General features: G+C 40.2%; 3 protein-coding genes across 4 annotated transcripts in view; 2 read left to right on the forward strand and 1 right to left on the reverse strand.

Moving 5' to 3' along the window:
- LOC133651093 (F-BAR and double SH3 domains protein 2-like) overlaps positions 1-3,351 on the forward strand; it is a 53,604-nt gene extending 50,253 nt beyond the window's left edge. Inside the window, exon 20 of the mRNA XM_062049033.1 lies at positions 2,274-3,351. Coding sequence (XP_061905017.1) covers positions 2,274-2,357 — 84 coding nt within the window. The 3' untranslated portion in view covers positions 2,358-3,351. The remainder of the gene's footprint in view (positions 1-2,273) is intronic.
- The window catches only part of LOC133651091 (neural cell adhesion molecule 1-like), an 881,445-nt gene that overhangs the window by 196,918 nt on the left and 669,977 nt on the right, over positions 1-14,550 (reverse strand). The gene's annotated exons all lie outside the window — the stretch shown is intronic.
- rsf1b.1 (remodeling and spacing factor 1b, tandem duplicate 1) overlaps positions 6,628-14,550 on the forward strand; it is a 31,508-nt gene continuing 23,585 nt past the window's right edge. Inside the window, exons 1-4 of the mRNA XM_062049027.1 lie at positions 6,628-6,817; positions 12,560-12,651; positions 14,219-14,311; positions 14,396-14,550. The exon at positions 14,396-14,550 is cut by the window's right edge and continues 51 nt beyond it. Coding sequence (XP_061905011.1) covers positions 6,664-6,817; positions 12,560-12,651; positions 14,219-14,311; positions 14,396-14,550 — 494 coding nt within the window. The 5' untranslated portion in view covers positions 6,628-6,663. The remainder of the gene's footprint in view (positions 6,818-12,559; positions 12,652-14,218; positions 14,312-14,395) is intronic.

Here is a 14,550-nt window from a genome sequence, read left to right on the forward strand (position 1 = left end):
CACTTTGTATCAGTCCATCTTAGATGAGCTCAGGCCCAGCGAAGCTGAAGGTGTTTCTGGGTGTTGTTGATAAACGGTTTTCGCCTTGCATAGGAGAGTTTTAACTTGCACTTACAGATGTAGCGACCAACTGTAGTTACTGACAGTGGGTTTCTGAAGTGTTCCTGAGCCCATGTGGTGATATCCTTTACACACTGATGTCGCTTGTTGATGCAGTACAGCCTGAGGGATCGAAGGTCACGGGCTTAGCTGCTTACGTGCAGTGATTTCTCAATATTTCTCTGAACCCTTTGATGATATTACGGACCGTAGATGGTGAAATCCCTAAATTCCTTGTAATAGCTGGTTGAGAAAGGTTTTTCTTAAACTGTTCAACAATTTGCTCATGCATTTGTTGATAAAGTGGTGACCCTCGCCCCATCCTTGTTTGTGAATGACTGAGCATTTCATGGAATCTACTTTTATACCCAATCATGGCACCCACCTGTTCCCAATTTGCCTGTTCACCTGTGGGATGTTCCAAATATCAATCAATCAATCAATCAATGTTTATTTATATAGCCCTAAATCACAAGTGTCTCAAAGGGCTGTACAAGCCACAACGACATCCTCGGTACAGAGCCCACATACGGGCAAGGAAAACTCACCCCAGTGGGACGTCAATGTGAATGACTATGAGAAACCTTGGAGAGGACCGCATATGTGGGTAACCCCCCGCCCCCCTCTAGGGGAGACCGAAAGCAATGGATGTCGAGTGGGTCTGACATAATATTGTGAAAGTCCAACACATCAGCGAAAGTCCAGTCCATAGTGGGGCCAGCAGGAACCATCCCGAGCGGAGACGGGTCAGCAGCGTAGAGATGTCACCATCTGATGGACAGGCTAGCGGTCCACCCCGGGTTGGGAGCAGAGTAGAAAAGAAAAGAAAAGAAACGGCAGATCAACTGGTCTAAAAAAGGGGGGTCTGTTTAAAGGCTAGAGTATACAAATGAGTTTTAAGATGAGACTTAAATGCTTCTACTGAGGTAGCATCTCTAACTTTTACCGGGAGGGCATTCCATAGTATTGGAGCCCGAATAGAAAACGCTCTATAGCCCGCAGACTTTTTTTGGGCTCTGGGAATCACTAATAAGCCGGAGTTCTTTGAACGCAGATTTCTTGCCGGGACATATGGTACAATACAATCGTCAAGATAGGCAGGAGCTTGACCGTGTAGTATTTTATACGTAAGTAGTAAAACCTTAAAGTCGCATCTTAAGTGCACAGGAAGCCAGTGCAAGTGAGCCAGTACAGGCGTAATATGATCAAACTTTCTTGTTTTTGTCAAAAGTCTAGCAGCCGCATTTTGTACCAACTGTAATCTTTTAATGCTAGACATAGGGAGGCCCGAAAATAAAACGTTACAGTAATCGAGACGAGACGTAACGAACGCATGGATAATGATCTCAGCATCCCTTGTGGACAAAATGGGACGAATTTTAGCGATATTACGGAGATGAAAGAAGGCCGTTTTAGTAACACTCTTAATGTGTGACTCAAACGAGAGAGTTGGGTCGAAGATAATACCCAGATTCTTTACCGAGTCGCCTTGTTTAATTGTTTGGTTGTCAAATGTTAAGGTGGTATTATTAAATAGATGTCGGTGTTGAGCAGGACGGATAATCAGCATTTCCGTTTTCTTAGCGTTGAGTTGCAAAAAGTTAGCGGACATCCATTGTTTAATTTCATTAAGACACGCCTCCAGCTGACTACAATCCGGCGTGTTGGTCAGCTTTAGGGGCATGTAGAGTTGAGTGTCATCAGCATAACAGTGAAAGCTAACACCGTATTTGCGTATGATGTCACCTAGCGGCAGCATGTAAATACTAAAGAGTGCAGGGCCAAGAACCGAACCCTGGGGAACTCCGCACGTTACCTTAACATAGTCCGAGGTCACATTGTTATGGGAGACACACTGCAAATAAGTGTTTGATGAGCATTCCTCAACTTTATCAGTATTTATTGCCATCTTTCCCAACTTCTTTGTCACGTGTTGCTGGCATCAAATTCTAAAGTTAATGATTATCTGCAAAAAAAAACAAGTTTATCAGTTTGAACATCAAAGATGTTGTCTTTGTAGCATATTCAACTGAATATGGGTTGAAAAGGATTTGCAAATCATTGTATTCCGTTTATGTTTACATCTAACAATTTCCCAACTCATATGGAAACGGGGTTTGTACTTTCATACTTTTACTTTTTTTAAAGCGTTTTAACGGGTGGTTTGTGTCCAGGTCCGAGCAGCTCCTCCGCCCCCGAAGCAGCACCCCCGGGGGCAGGTCAAGCGGCGGGAGGAGGTGGAGATCACGCTGGTGTGAAAGTGACGGCAACCCCGAGTAACTTTTGACCCCGTTCCCCCCGCCCCCGACCTTCTCTGAGGACGCTTTGGAGGAGGCCTCTTTCCTCGCCGGGCCAGTGCTTGCTGGAAGAACAAAACCGCGCCTTACTCGGAACCACGCCGGAACCTAGTAGTCCAACCCAAAACATGACATATCCACTGCTCCATTCTTTAGTTCCAATCCAGTTTGAATCGAGTTTTTGGGGGGCGGGGCAAGGCTGGACTTGGCCGCCGCCCCTTCCCCCCCCCCTCCCCTTACCCGAACTGGTAGCTTGTGCGTGCGTTTTACGCAAGAAAGGGAAAAGTGGCAATGTCAGGGAAGGTGAAAACAATGGATCCCCCGCCATCAACTATATTAGTTTGCAGGATGTTGAAGGGAAGTGTAACGTTCATTTTAACGTTAATTCCCACGTATCATTTAGTAGGGAGCCATCTTGATTTATTTTTATTTTTAAATACTGTCGCAATGAAGCACTTTTCGATGTCTTCTTATTCCTTCTCAGTATTGATCAGTTGTGGACGCTACTTTGTTGATATTGTGTACCAGCCTTTATTGGTATGAATACTTTTCCGTGTTATTTAGCCTTAAATAGCCGTCATAGCGTCGCCTTGGCAATGACATCACGTTTTAGTTTACACACAGGCTGTCTGTACGAACGTTAGCATTTTTAACTTTAGCCTTTAGAGTTTGGATTTAGGAAAAACAAGCTTCAGTTCACATTAATCCGCAGAAGAATCTGTCAGCCATGTTGCTGTTTTCTCGTTGATCTCCTTGAGATCTGTATGACATCAAACTTATTTTTGAAGTTTGCATTTACCGTCTTGTATTGTGTAAAAAAAAAAAAAAAAAAAAAAGGCTTTTTTTTTTTTTTTTTGCTCCCTGTTCCATGTTTGGTTCCACAAAGTTAGCCAAGCGTCACATTTACACACAAGTTGATGTTTAACAGTATTTATTGTGTATAAATAAATGTGAAATAAATCTAGCTAAACTCGATGAGTGTTGTTATTCTCGACCAGGGGTATCCAAAGTGCGGCCCAAGGCCACACATTCTGCAAATACATTAAAAAAAGAGCAAAAAGATGAAATATAACGCGAGAAATTTGTAATGTTGACTTTAATAAAGCCGTCATTTCTCAAAAAAATTATTTCACATCATAAATTCCACTTTGAAATATTTTTTAAGGGAAAATACAATATAATGTATTTTGTGTTTGCTATAAAAACAGGGTTTTGACAAAAAGGGCATAAAACATTTAAAAAATATATACTTAGAGGGACAAGCGGTAGAAAATGGATGGATGGATACTTCATATCAACAGACCTGAAGTTTGATAAAGAGATTTGTTTAAAAAGAAAAAAAACTACTTATTTTTAACATTTGTATTACTGAGATCCTTACCTTAAAGGTTAAAAAAATCTATATATTGTATTGGTTTTGAAAAGGGAAAAATATCAAAATGGCCCCCGCGTGATTTGATTTGTCAGTGGGAAAAAGTTAGAACACCCTTACTGTATTCATACTGAATATTGGATTCCCATTCTCGCCACTAGGGGGCGGCAGTGTTCACTAACCCTCAATGTGGAACTGCACCTTTTTTTGCCTATCATTCACCATCCTTATGTGAGACAAGCACACAAGTTCTTTTTTTATGCATTCTAAATCGTAAATAAACACTAACAAAAGTCAGCTAACCACGGGATTTGATAATATTACATATTGTGCACATAAAGCACTCTAACAATAACAATCAATCACTATACATAGTCTGGAATGTTGAAGAGTTAATCCTAGTCCTCACGCAAATTTTTTTTAAAAAAAGGGCGCTGTAGGTCCTCAAAAACAGCTGAATGATGAGACAATGTGACTATTGTTTTTGAAAAGCACTCCTGTCGCATTGAGGATCTTTGGCTTGCATTTTTGTAGTTGGTCGCAAAAAAACCAACAAATGTGTACCTCGCATATAGACAACTTTGACTTCCATTTTTGCAGTAGATCCTCAAAAACAGCAGAGCACTCCTGGCATATAGATGATCTTTGACTTGCATTTTTGTAGTTGGTCCCAAAAAAACAACAAAAATGTGCACCGACCAAATAGAGCACATTTGACTTCGGTTTTTGGAGTAGGTCCTTAAAAACAGCAGAGTACTCTTTGCATATAGAGGATCTTTGTTTTTTCCTGTAGGTCCTTACAAACAGCTGAATAGTGAGGATCTTTGACTTATGTTTCTTGCAGAGCCCTCTTGTCATATAAAAGATCTTTAACTTGCATTTCTGTCAAAAAATCCCATTTTTGGACCAGGTGCTCAAAAACAGCAGTGCGCTACTGGCTTATAAAGAGAATCTTTGTATTTAGTTTTTTGCTGAAGGTTTGCCGTAGGTCCTCAAAAACAGCTGAATATTGAAGATTTTTGACGAGCGTTTTTGCATAGCCCTCCTGTCGTATAGAGGATCTTTAATTGTATTTTGTTTTGCAGTAAGTCCTCAAAAACAGCTGAATATTGAAGATCTTTGACCAGCATTTTTGCAAAGCCCTCCTGTCATATAGATGATCTTTGACTTGCATTTTTGTAGTTGGTCCCAAAAAAACAACAAAAATGTGCGCCGACCAAATAGAGCACATTTGACTTCCGTTTTTGGAGTAGGTCCTTAAAAACAGCAGAGTACTCCTTGCATATAGAGGATCTTTGTTTTTTCCTGTAGGTTCTTACAAACAGCTGAATAGTGAGGATCTTTGACTAGTGTTTTTTTGCATTTCTGTCAATCCCATTTTTGGACCAGGTGCTCAAAAACAGCAGTGCGCTACTGGCTTATAGAGAGAATCTTTGTATTTAGTTTTTTGCTGAAGGTTTGCCGTAGGTCCTCAAAAACAGCTGAATATTGGAGATTTTTGACGAGCGTTTTTGCAGAGCCCTCCTGTCGTATAGAGGATCTTTTAATTGTATTTTGTTTTGCAGTAAGTCCTCAAAAACAGCTGAATATTGAAGATATTTGACCAGCATTTTTGCAAAGCCCTCCTGTCATATAGATGATCTTTGACTTGCATTTTTGCAGTTGGTCCCAAAAAACAACAAAAATGTGCACCGACCATATGGAGCACATTTGACTTCCGTTTTTGGAGTAGGTCCTTAAAAACAGCAGAGTACTCCTGGCATGTAGAGGATCTTTGTTTTTTTCCTGTAGGTTCTTACAAACAGCTGAATAGTGAGGATCTTTGACTAGTGCACATCGCATATATAGAATCTTTAAATCCCATTTTTGGAGTAGGTGCTCAAAAACAACAGTGCGCTACTGGCACATAGAGAATCTTTGTGTTTAGTTTTATGCTGCAGGTCTTCAAAAACAGCTGAATATTAAGAAGCTTTAACTAGCATAGTCCTCCTGTCGTATTGAAGATCTTTGGGCAAAAGAAAAATGTGTGCTGAGCATATTGAGAATCTTTAAACTACTTTTTTGGAGTAGGTCCTCAAAAACAACAGTGTGTTGCTGGCTTATAGAGGATCTTTTATTGTTTGTTTTGTTTTGTTTTTGCTGCAGGTCCTCAAAAATGTCTGAAAATCGTTTTTGCAGAGCCCTCCTGTCCTTTAGAACAGTGGTCCCCAACCTTTTTGTAGCTGCGGACCGGTCAACGCTTGAAAATTTGTCCCACAGACCGGGGGTGTGGGGGGGGGGGGTGGGGGGGTGTATGGTAATTTAAAAAAAAAAAAATTTGTCATAAAAAAATACAATCATGTGTGCTTACGGACTGTATCCCTGCAGACTGTATTGATCTATATTGATATATAATGTAGGAACCAGAAATATTAATAACAGAAAGAAACAACCCTTTTGTGGGAATGAGTGTGAATGAGTGTAAATGGGGGAGGGAGATTTTTTGGGTTGGTGCACTAATTGTAAGTGTATCTTGTGTTTTTTATGTTGATTTAATAAAAAAATCTAAAAAATAAAAATAAAATGTTTTTAATTTTTATTTCTTGTGCGGCCAATCGGACCGGTACCGGGCCGCGGCCCGGTGGTTGGGGACCACTGCTTTAGAAGGTTATAATATAGATTCTGTTTTCATTCATGACTTTATATATGATTGGTGTAGCCATCTAAATTAGGTAAAATGTTGGTAAGGTATAGCAGAACCTTCCATTTGACTTTATGTACTAAATAAAACAATAGTGAAGTAGTTTAGTAGTAACTGTTTCACTTCCTGTGGCTCCACTGAGTTTTATTTTGGAAACACCGGAAGTCTGAACGAGCCGCTAAACACGCGCGCTTCACCAGTGGCGTTGGGAAAAAATGGCTGCTTCGGCGGCAACGGCGAGTTCTCCGCCAGGTTTGTGTCCGAATTACGCCGTTATCTGCTCCTTTCTGGAACGCTACGGAGCACTGCTGGACTTGCCGGAGCTCACTTTCCCGCAGTTGGAGCGGTACTTGCAGGACACATCTTCAGGTAGGGCCGGCAAAAGGGTTAAAAACGCCACCGGGCTGGAGGAGAGACTTAATGATAATGGTACCGAGCTAGCTGGCTAGCATGCTAGGCTAGCCAGTGCTGTGTTATTGTGTGTCTCACACACCTCCTAGCTCACTCGCTTTACCGCCCATTGTGCGCCGAGAAGTCCGAACATTATATAGGTGCAATGTGGTGGTTGTTCATGCGTCAGCTTCGCCGATTCATAATTCCCTTGTCTCACTTTTAAGCTTTTGCTTCCAATTTTTTTCCTCCCTTGAAGCGAGCAGCCTTTTATCTGCCGCTGTAACAACACCAACAAAACATGCACGCATAATTGCTATTTCCCCGCCGGCAATCGTGATGCTAGTGCACGCAACGCATCCGTATGGTTTAAAGTGTGTCATTGTGTGTTTAATTGCAAGAATAGGGCGTCAAAATGTGCACTTTATTCTTAGTTAAAACACTAATTAGCCAAGTGTTTCGCTTAGCTTCGCTTCCCTGAAGGCTCTTCCGGGTTTCAAAATAAAACACGTCTTTTTTTTTTTCTTTTTTTTTTTTTTAAATTTAGTTTATTCACAATACCATAGAAAAATTACAATAATAATAATAATACATTTTATTTATAAGGCGCCTTTCTGGGCACTCAAGGACACCGTACAAAATCACAACAATAAAATCAAATTGGATAAAAAACAACAACAAAGAGAAAAGAAAAGATGATTACAATGAATAAGTACTCAGGAATAGGTGTGTTTTGAGTCTTGATTTAAAGAGGGATATTGAATCTAAGTTGCGAAGGCCAGGTGGCAAAGAGTTCCAAAGATGTGGGGCAGAGCGGCTGAAAGCTCGGGCACCCATGGTGGACAGTTTAAATAAAGGGACAGTGAGATGGATGGATGAAGAGGATCTTAGGGAACGTGAGGGCGTGGCGACATGGATCAGGTCAGAGAGATATGATGGAGAGAGGTTATGGATGGCTTTGAAAGTGAGGAGAATTATTTTAAAGTGGATGCAATGTTTGATGGGTAGCCAGTGGAGTTGCTGCAGAACAGGGGTGATGCGCTGGATTGAAGGGGTTCTGGTGATTATCCGGGCTGCAGAGTTCTGGAGAAGCTGAAGTTTGTGAAGTGACTTGACCAATAGTAGTGAATATCATTTAAAGATGTTCGTAAGTGAAAGGATCCCCCAAATAAGCTAGAAGAAGCTTTTGACAGGGGGTCCAGAGGACAGTATACAGATGGAATGATGAAACATGGTGGCAAGCAATGTTCCCTCTAATTTTTCATGTGTGTGAGCAAACGCGCAAACACCCTGAGCATTCAGTGGAATACAGACGTGCACACTGTGGTCATACCAGCAGCACATTTGTCTCAAACCTGACATAACAATTTAAATGTCTTATTATTATAATCAAGTGACTAGTCAATTTCAAGAGATTATTTTCTAATATATGTGATTTGGCCCACTTAGATATTGTTTTTTTAAAATCAGCTATGCACTATAATATTTTATGCCTGGGTGGGGGTCCTGCTTTGGAAAGATTGTGTACCCCTTTCAGAGATCACATTTAGTTCCCCTTAAAACATTCACATGTTGCATGAGATGAAGTGTTTATTAACTTTCTGCCTGCAAAATAAATATTTTTATTAGCAATTATGTAGTCCTGTAACATCATTTCATGATTAATATCCAAAAAATAACATTCTTAAGTTCTAGGGATGATGTTTGATAAGAAATTATCGAGTTCGAGCCTATTATCAAATCCTCTTATCTAACCGATTCCTTATCGATTCTCTTATCGAGTCCAGATAGGTTGTTGTATATGGAAAAAAACACACAATATTTGGTTTAACAAAAGCTCACTTTTATTATATAAGAAAAAATTAAAGTCTATTAAATAAATAAATATTGACTGTTACCCCCCCTAAAAAAATAAAATAAAATAAATAAATATTGACTGTTGTTACCCAAAGTATATTAAGTGGGATTTTTCAGAAAAACAAATATATACAGTAACACAAAAACAACCTGTCTCTGTGATCACTATAGGTGTATAAATAATAATATAATGTTAAATAAAATCAGTCCCTTGGGCACAAAACTTAAAATAATACAGCTCTCCAAAAAGTGCACTTCTGCTGCTATTTGACATAACTGTTTGCTTTGACATTTTTGCACTCTATTTCTTTATTGAAAGAAAATTCTATGAAGAGAAAAGTTGTTTGCAATTGTGGTTACAATGCTAAAAAATGTAAAGTTAAAGCTAAAAAAAAGAAATACACTTTACTGAGTTAACATTATTTCTTTATAGGGGGAATATAACAACTACACTACCCAGCATGCAACGGGAGTGACGAGCATGCGCGATAGCCCCGAAAAGTGTTGTTGCATGTGTCACCCGGCAGCTAAGAATGAGGTTATGAGCACGCTGTGAAAGTAAACGTCAAGAACTCAGCCAACACGCCTCGTCTGCATTATTTATAATTAGACAGACAACACATATACAGTGTGATTTTGTTTTGTTTACAAGGAAAGAAAAACAAAAGTTAAAAAAGGGAGATGTGTTGTGTATATATGTATGTGCTGCGGTTGCTTTAAGAACGTTGCGACAGCTGCCGTAAAGGAGGTGCGTTGCTGGCCTGGTTGCTATGTTTCCGGTTGGTCGTAAAAGTGTTCGTCATGTGTTTGTACCCTGCTCAAATCTCTCAGTAAAGTTATTCATTGGATTATACCTTTTGTTTTGAACTTTATTACACCTTGGAGTGCTTTTTCATGTCCATTGTTTTTCCTGCTTTCCCTATCTGCGCCTAATGACTGAGCTACGTGACGTCATTTCTTGTGATGTGTCAAGGGGCAATTCTGGTTGGGACGGGATTCGTTCCTAGCGATTCGAATGAATAACCAACTATTTTTCTTTACTATAGTGGTCTCGATTAAGGGGTACCGGTTCTCAAAAAGGGATTCGAGTTCGAGGACTCGGTTCTTTTCTTATCGAACAACCGGGAAAACCGGTTTCGAGTATCATCCCTATTCTTAACAAATGACAGTAGAATAAGCACACTGATTGAGGAGTCATAGTAAAACGACCTGAAATTTACACTTTACGTGTAGTGTTGGAGTTGTCCAATTTTTTGTGTGGCCATAAACGCACCAGTGGCTAATTGCCATAGTGTATGTGTTGGTGCAGGTGAGAGAGAGAGCAAGCGGCTGCTGTTGATATAACAGATGACAAAAAGTTGCTTTTGGCTTGGTTTGTACGGTAGACAACGACCAGTTTTGCGAGATAAAAGTATTTTACACATTGTTTTGGTGTGGTTATGGCCGACAAACAATTTCGCTAAATAAAGGGACCGATGGAATTCCTATCCTCCTTTAAGTGTCTCCACAGACGTTACAGTAATTTAAGTGTTGACAAACATTGTTTTATCTGTTTTGGCCGCCTTTCGTCACCTGTTACTCACAGTTGCAATGCAAAATCATACAAAACAAACGATTTGTTTATTTTTTTTAGAGTGGGATTTGATTTTTTGCGCGGCATAGATTTGCCGTGCGCAGAGGACGTGTGAGCAGTGCGCAATTGCGCAGGTGCACACCGTAGAGGGAACGTTGGTGGGAAGCACAAAAAAACAAAAACAACGCTATATGGTAAACACAAGATAATAGTACTAAAGCAAGCATTCGCATACATACATACATTCATTCAACCATGCAAAACCCAACAGTAGTCTACCCCACATGAGGCATTAGAGATAGGTGGTTAATAGGTAAGTTTTCAGTTTCTTTTTGAAGTTGGAGAATGAATACAGCATCTTGAGGCTCTCATTAAGCCGGTTCCAAATCTTTGGTCCCCTGCATACAACATTTCGAGCGGTACAAGCCAGTAGACAATGTTTACCTGATATCAGATCTAAGTTACGAGTGTTGTGGGCATGCTGGGGATGATAGATAGGAACCAAGCCACAGAGCCTAAGATTCAGCCTGTGAATGACTTGATAGGTTAGACAAGCATTGTGATAATTATTGAACTCTGTCAGTCTGTCAGAGATGATAATTATTGAATAGATGTCGAGTGGGGGCATTAAACTTGGACCATGACAGGGCCCGTATGATTTTCTTTTGCATGGATTCTAATTTGTGATGGTAGGTAGGGAAGGTGTTACACGTTACATGACATTACAGTAGTTTAAGATGTGGTTCAAAGAGAGTTTTATATAGGGTAAGTAGAGCATAAAGCATAAAGAGGAAGATAATGGCGAAGGTGAAAGAACACGCCAACATATTTGGATAATTTGTTTAACAGATGCCTAATGTGACATTTGAAATTGAGGTATTCGTCAATGATCAATCCTACGTTTAAATATACATCATAAATATTGACATTCATACATTATGAGGCAATCTACATTCACTCAATGAGTACTGGTTGAACTCTCTGCCCCTTTTTTTTTTTTTAGCTGTGCTTTGATAGCTGTGATTGAAACACAATAAAGTACTTGCGGTTGTTTCGTTCATTGTGGGTCATGTAAGTAGTTTGTTGTGCGCATGCGCGGTTGGAAGTGTCAATAATTGGTGGCGGCAGTGTTCACAAACCCTCAATGTGGAACTGCACTTTTTTTTAGCTATCATTCACCATCGTTTTGTGAGACAAGCACACAAGTTCTTTTTTTTTAATGCATTCTAAATCGTAAATAAACACTAGCAAAAGTCTGCTAACCACGGGATTTGATAATGTTACATATTGTGCACATAAAGCACTCTAAAAAAACAATCATTACTATACAATGTCTGGAATGTTGAAGAGTTAATCCTAGTACTCACGCAGGTTAAAAAAAAAAGAGGGTGGTGTAGGTCCTCAAAAACAGCTGAATGATGAGACACTGTGACTAGCGTTTTTGCAGAGCACTCTTGTCTTTGACTTCTTTTTGTTTTGAATCAGATCCTCAAAAACAGCTGAATATTGAATATCTTTGACAAATGTATTTGCAGAGCCCTCCTGTCGTATAGACGATCTTTCAATTGTATTTTGTTTTGCAGTAAGTCCTCAAAAACAGCTGAATATTGAAGATTTTTGACGAGCGTTTTAGCAGAGCCCTCCTGTCATATAGAGGATCTTTTAATTGTATTTTGTTTTGCAGTAAGTCCTCAAAAACAGCTGAATATTGAAGATCTTTGACCAGCATTTTTGGAAAGCCCTCCTGTCATATAGATGATATTCGACTTGAATTTTTGTAGTTGGTCCCAAAAAACAACAAAAATGTGCGCCGACCATATAGAGCACATTTTCAAAAAAATGAAATATACACTACCGTTTAAAAGTTTGGGGTCACCCAAACAATTTTGTGGAATAGCCTTCATTTCTAAGAACAAGAATAGACTGTCGAGTTTCAGATGAAAGTTCTCTTTTTCTGGCCATTTTGAGCGTTTAATTGACTCCATAAATGTGATGCTCCAGAAACTCAATCTGCTCAAAGGAAGGTCAATTTTGTAGCTTCTGTAACGAGCTAAACGGTTTTCAGATGTGTGAACATGATTGCACAACCAGACATTTGCAGCTAGAATAGTCATTTACCACATTAGCAATGTATAGAGTGTATTTCTTTAAAGTTAAGACTAGTTTAAAGTTATCTTCATTGAAAAGTGCAGTGCTTTTCCTTCAAAAATAAGGACATTTCAATGTGACTCCAAACTTTTGAACGGTAGTGTATATTTATATGAAAAACATGTTTCATTTATTTTTTTTAGTTCCAAAGCTTCTGGTTGATCTTCACGTCAAGTTGCTCAGGAAGATCGGAAAGTCCGTGTCAGCGGACAGATGGGAGAAGTATCTAGTCAAGGTAAAACATGTTTTCTCTCATTAATTTAACAAAGACGGCAATCATTTTGCATGTTGGCTTGTCCAAACGTGCTTATTTTTGGTACACAGTTGTCTATTTACACATCAGTTAAAATATACATTTTGCCTCTTTGAAGATTGGATTGGATAGACCTTATTTACCCCACAATGGGGACATTATTAGTGCCTCAGACTGGAAGTCTCTGCAGAGAGTGGTGAGGACGGCGGAAAAGATCATCAGGACTCCTCTTCCTCCTATCCAGGAGATCGCAAAAAGCCGCTGCCTGACCAGGGCTCAGAAAATCTGCAGAGACTCCTCCCACCCCCACTGCTGGACTCTAGAAAAAGGTTCCACAGCCTCCGTAGCAGGACCTCCAGGTTCTGTAACAGCTTCTTCCCTCAGGCCGTAAGACTCTTGAACGCATTAAAATAATCCCCTCAATTCCCCCCAAAAATGGATTAACTCGCTGGAATATAAAGACAATATAACATACATCCATAAACGTGGATGCATATGCAAAAGTGCAATATATTTATCTGTACAGTAATCTATTTATTTATATCTGCACCTTATTGCTTTTTTATCCTGCGCTACCATGAGCTAATGCAACAAAATGTCGTTCTTATCTGTACTGTTAAGTTCAAATTTGAATGACAATAAAAAGGAAGTCTAAGTCTATTATATGGTTGCAGTGCAGATACAAAAAGTCCACAACAAAAAAACAGGAAAACAAGATGAAAAGAAACATCAAAGTACATAAACAAGACATTAAAAGAGCACAGAGTTGAAGCAACCAGCTGCCAATTCAGCGGCGCCATTTCTACATACAGCTACAATAGTAAAACACAACGAAAAACCAAAACATTTGCTATAAATTGTGTTGTGCACATACAATTGCACCATGCAGAGACAAACAACAAAACAAAACCAAAACAGGATTTCAACACCTTGCACCGCGGTGGCATATGAAGTGCTCCACGCCCTTGTCTGCTGGGGTCAGAGGGGACAGCACGACCAGAAACAGGAACAGACCCAACAAAGCAAACCAAGAGAGCCAACTCCATCCTAGGTCACCCACTAACTCTCGGCCAATGTCCAGAATCAGCACGGATGAGCGAGGATACGTCCAGGGAGACTTAAGTGTCCGATGCATGCTCCATGAAGCTCGTCCGTCTCGGCGCTCCGCTGCCCCGTCTCTTCCTCCACATGTCCTACAGTCTCTACACGCGGATCCGGTGTGGTTAAGAGCCAGCAGCTGGTCTCCGATGCAAACTTGGCCATGGCTCCTTTGAGGCAGATCCAAAAGTTCACAAAAAAGCAGCGCAGAAGTCATAAAAGTGACACCCCTTGTTGTGCAGTTCTCAAGCGGCCTAAACCAAAAGGCAAAAAACACATGAAAACAAGAGGGAAACATCAAGAACACAAGTGCACAGAGCTCCTGCAACCAGCAGCCACTACATCTTGGGGAGAAAAAAAAAAAAAGATTATCCACTCTGATTATTATCTATTTGTTTAAAATATTGCACATTGCAGATGTTGTAAATGAAAATATGTTTGTTTCGTGCAGGTGTGCCAGGATTTCAACACAACATGGGCTTGGGAGCTGGAGGAAAAAGGATACAAGGACATGACGCCGAAGAGCAAGACGGCGATCCTTAAGGTGAACACGCAATTTTTTTCCCCCCGTCTTTGGGTCACATTGCGGAACCAAGATTTTGATTGTTTTCATCCTCAACACATACAGTATCTGTGCGAGTGTCAGTTTGACGACAACCTCAAGTTCAAAAATGCCATCAACGAGGAGGACCCGGACAAAATGCGGCTGCAGCCCATCGGTCGCGACAAGGACGGCCAGATGTACTGGTTCCAGCTGGACCAGGACAACAACGTCCGCCTGTA

This window comes from Entelurus aequoreus, linkage group LG05 (genome assembly GCF_033978785.1).
Source record: "Entelurus aequoreus isolate RoL-2023_Sb linkage group LG05, RoL_Eaeq_v1.1, whole genome shotgun sequence".
Taxonomy (NCBI): Eukaryota; Metazoa; Chordata; class Actinopteri; order Syngnathiformes; family Syngnathidae; genus Entelurus; species Entelurus aequoreus.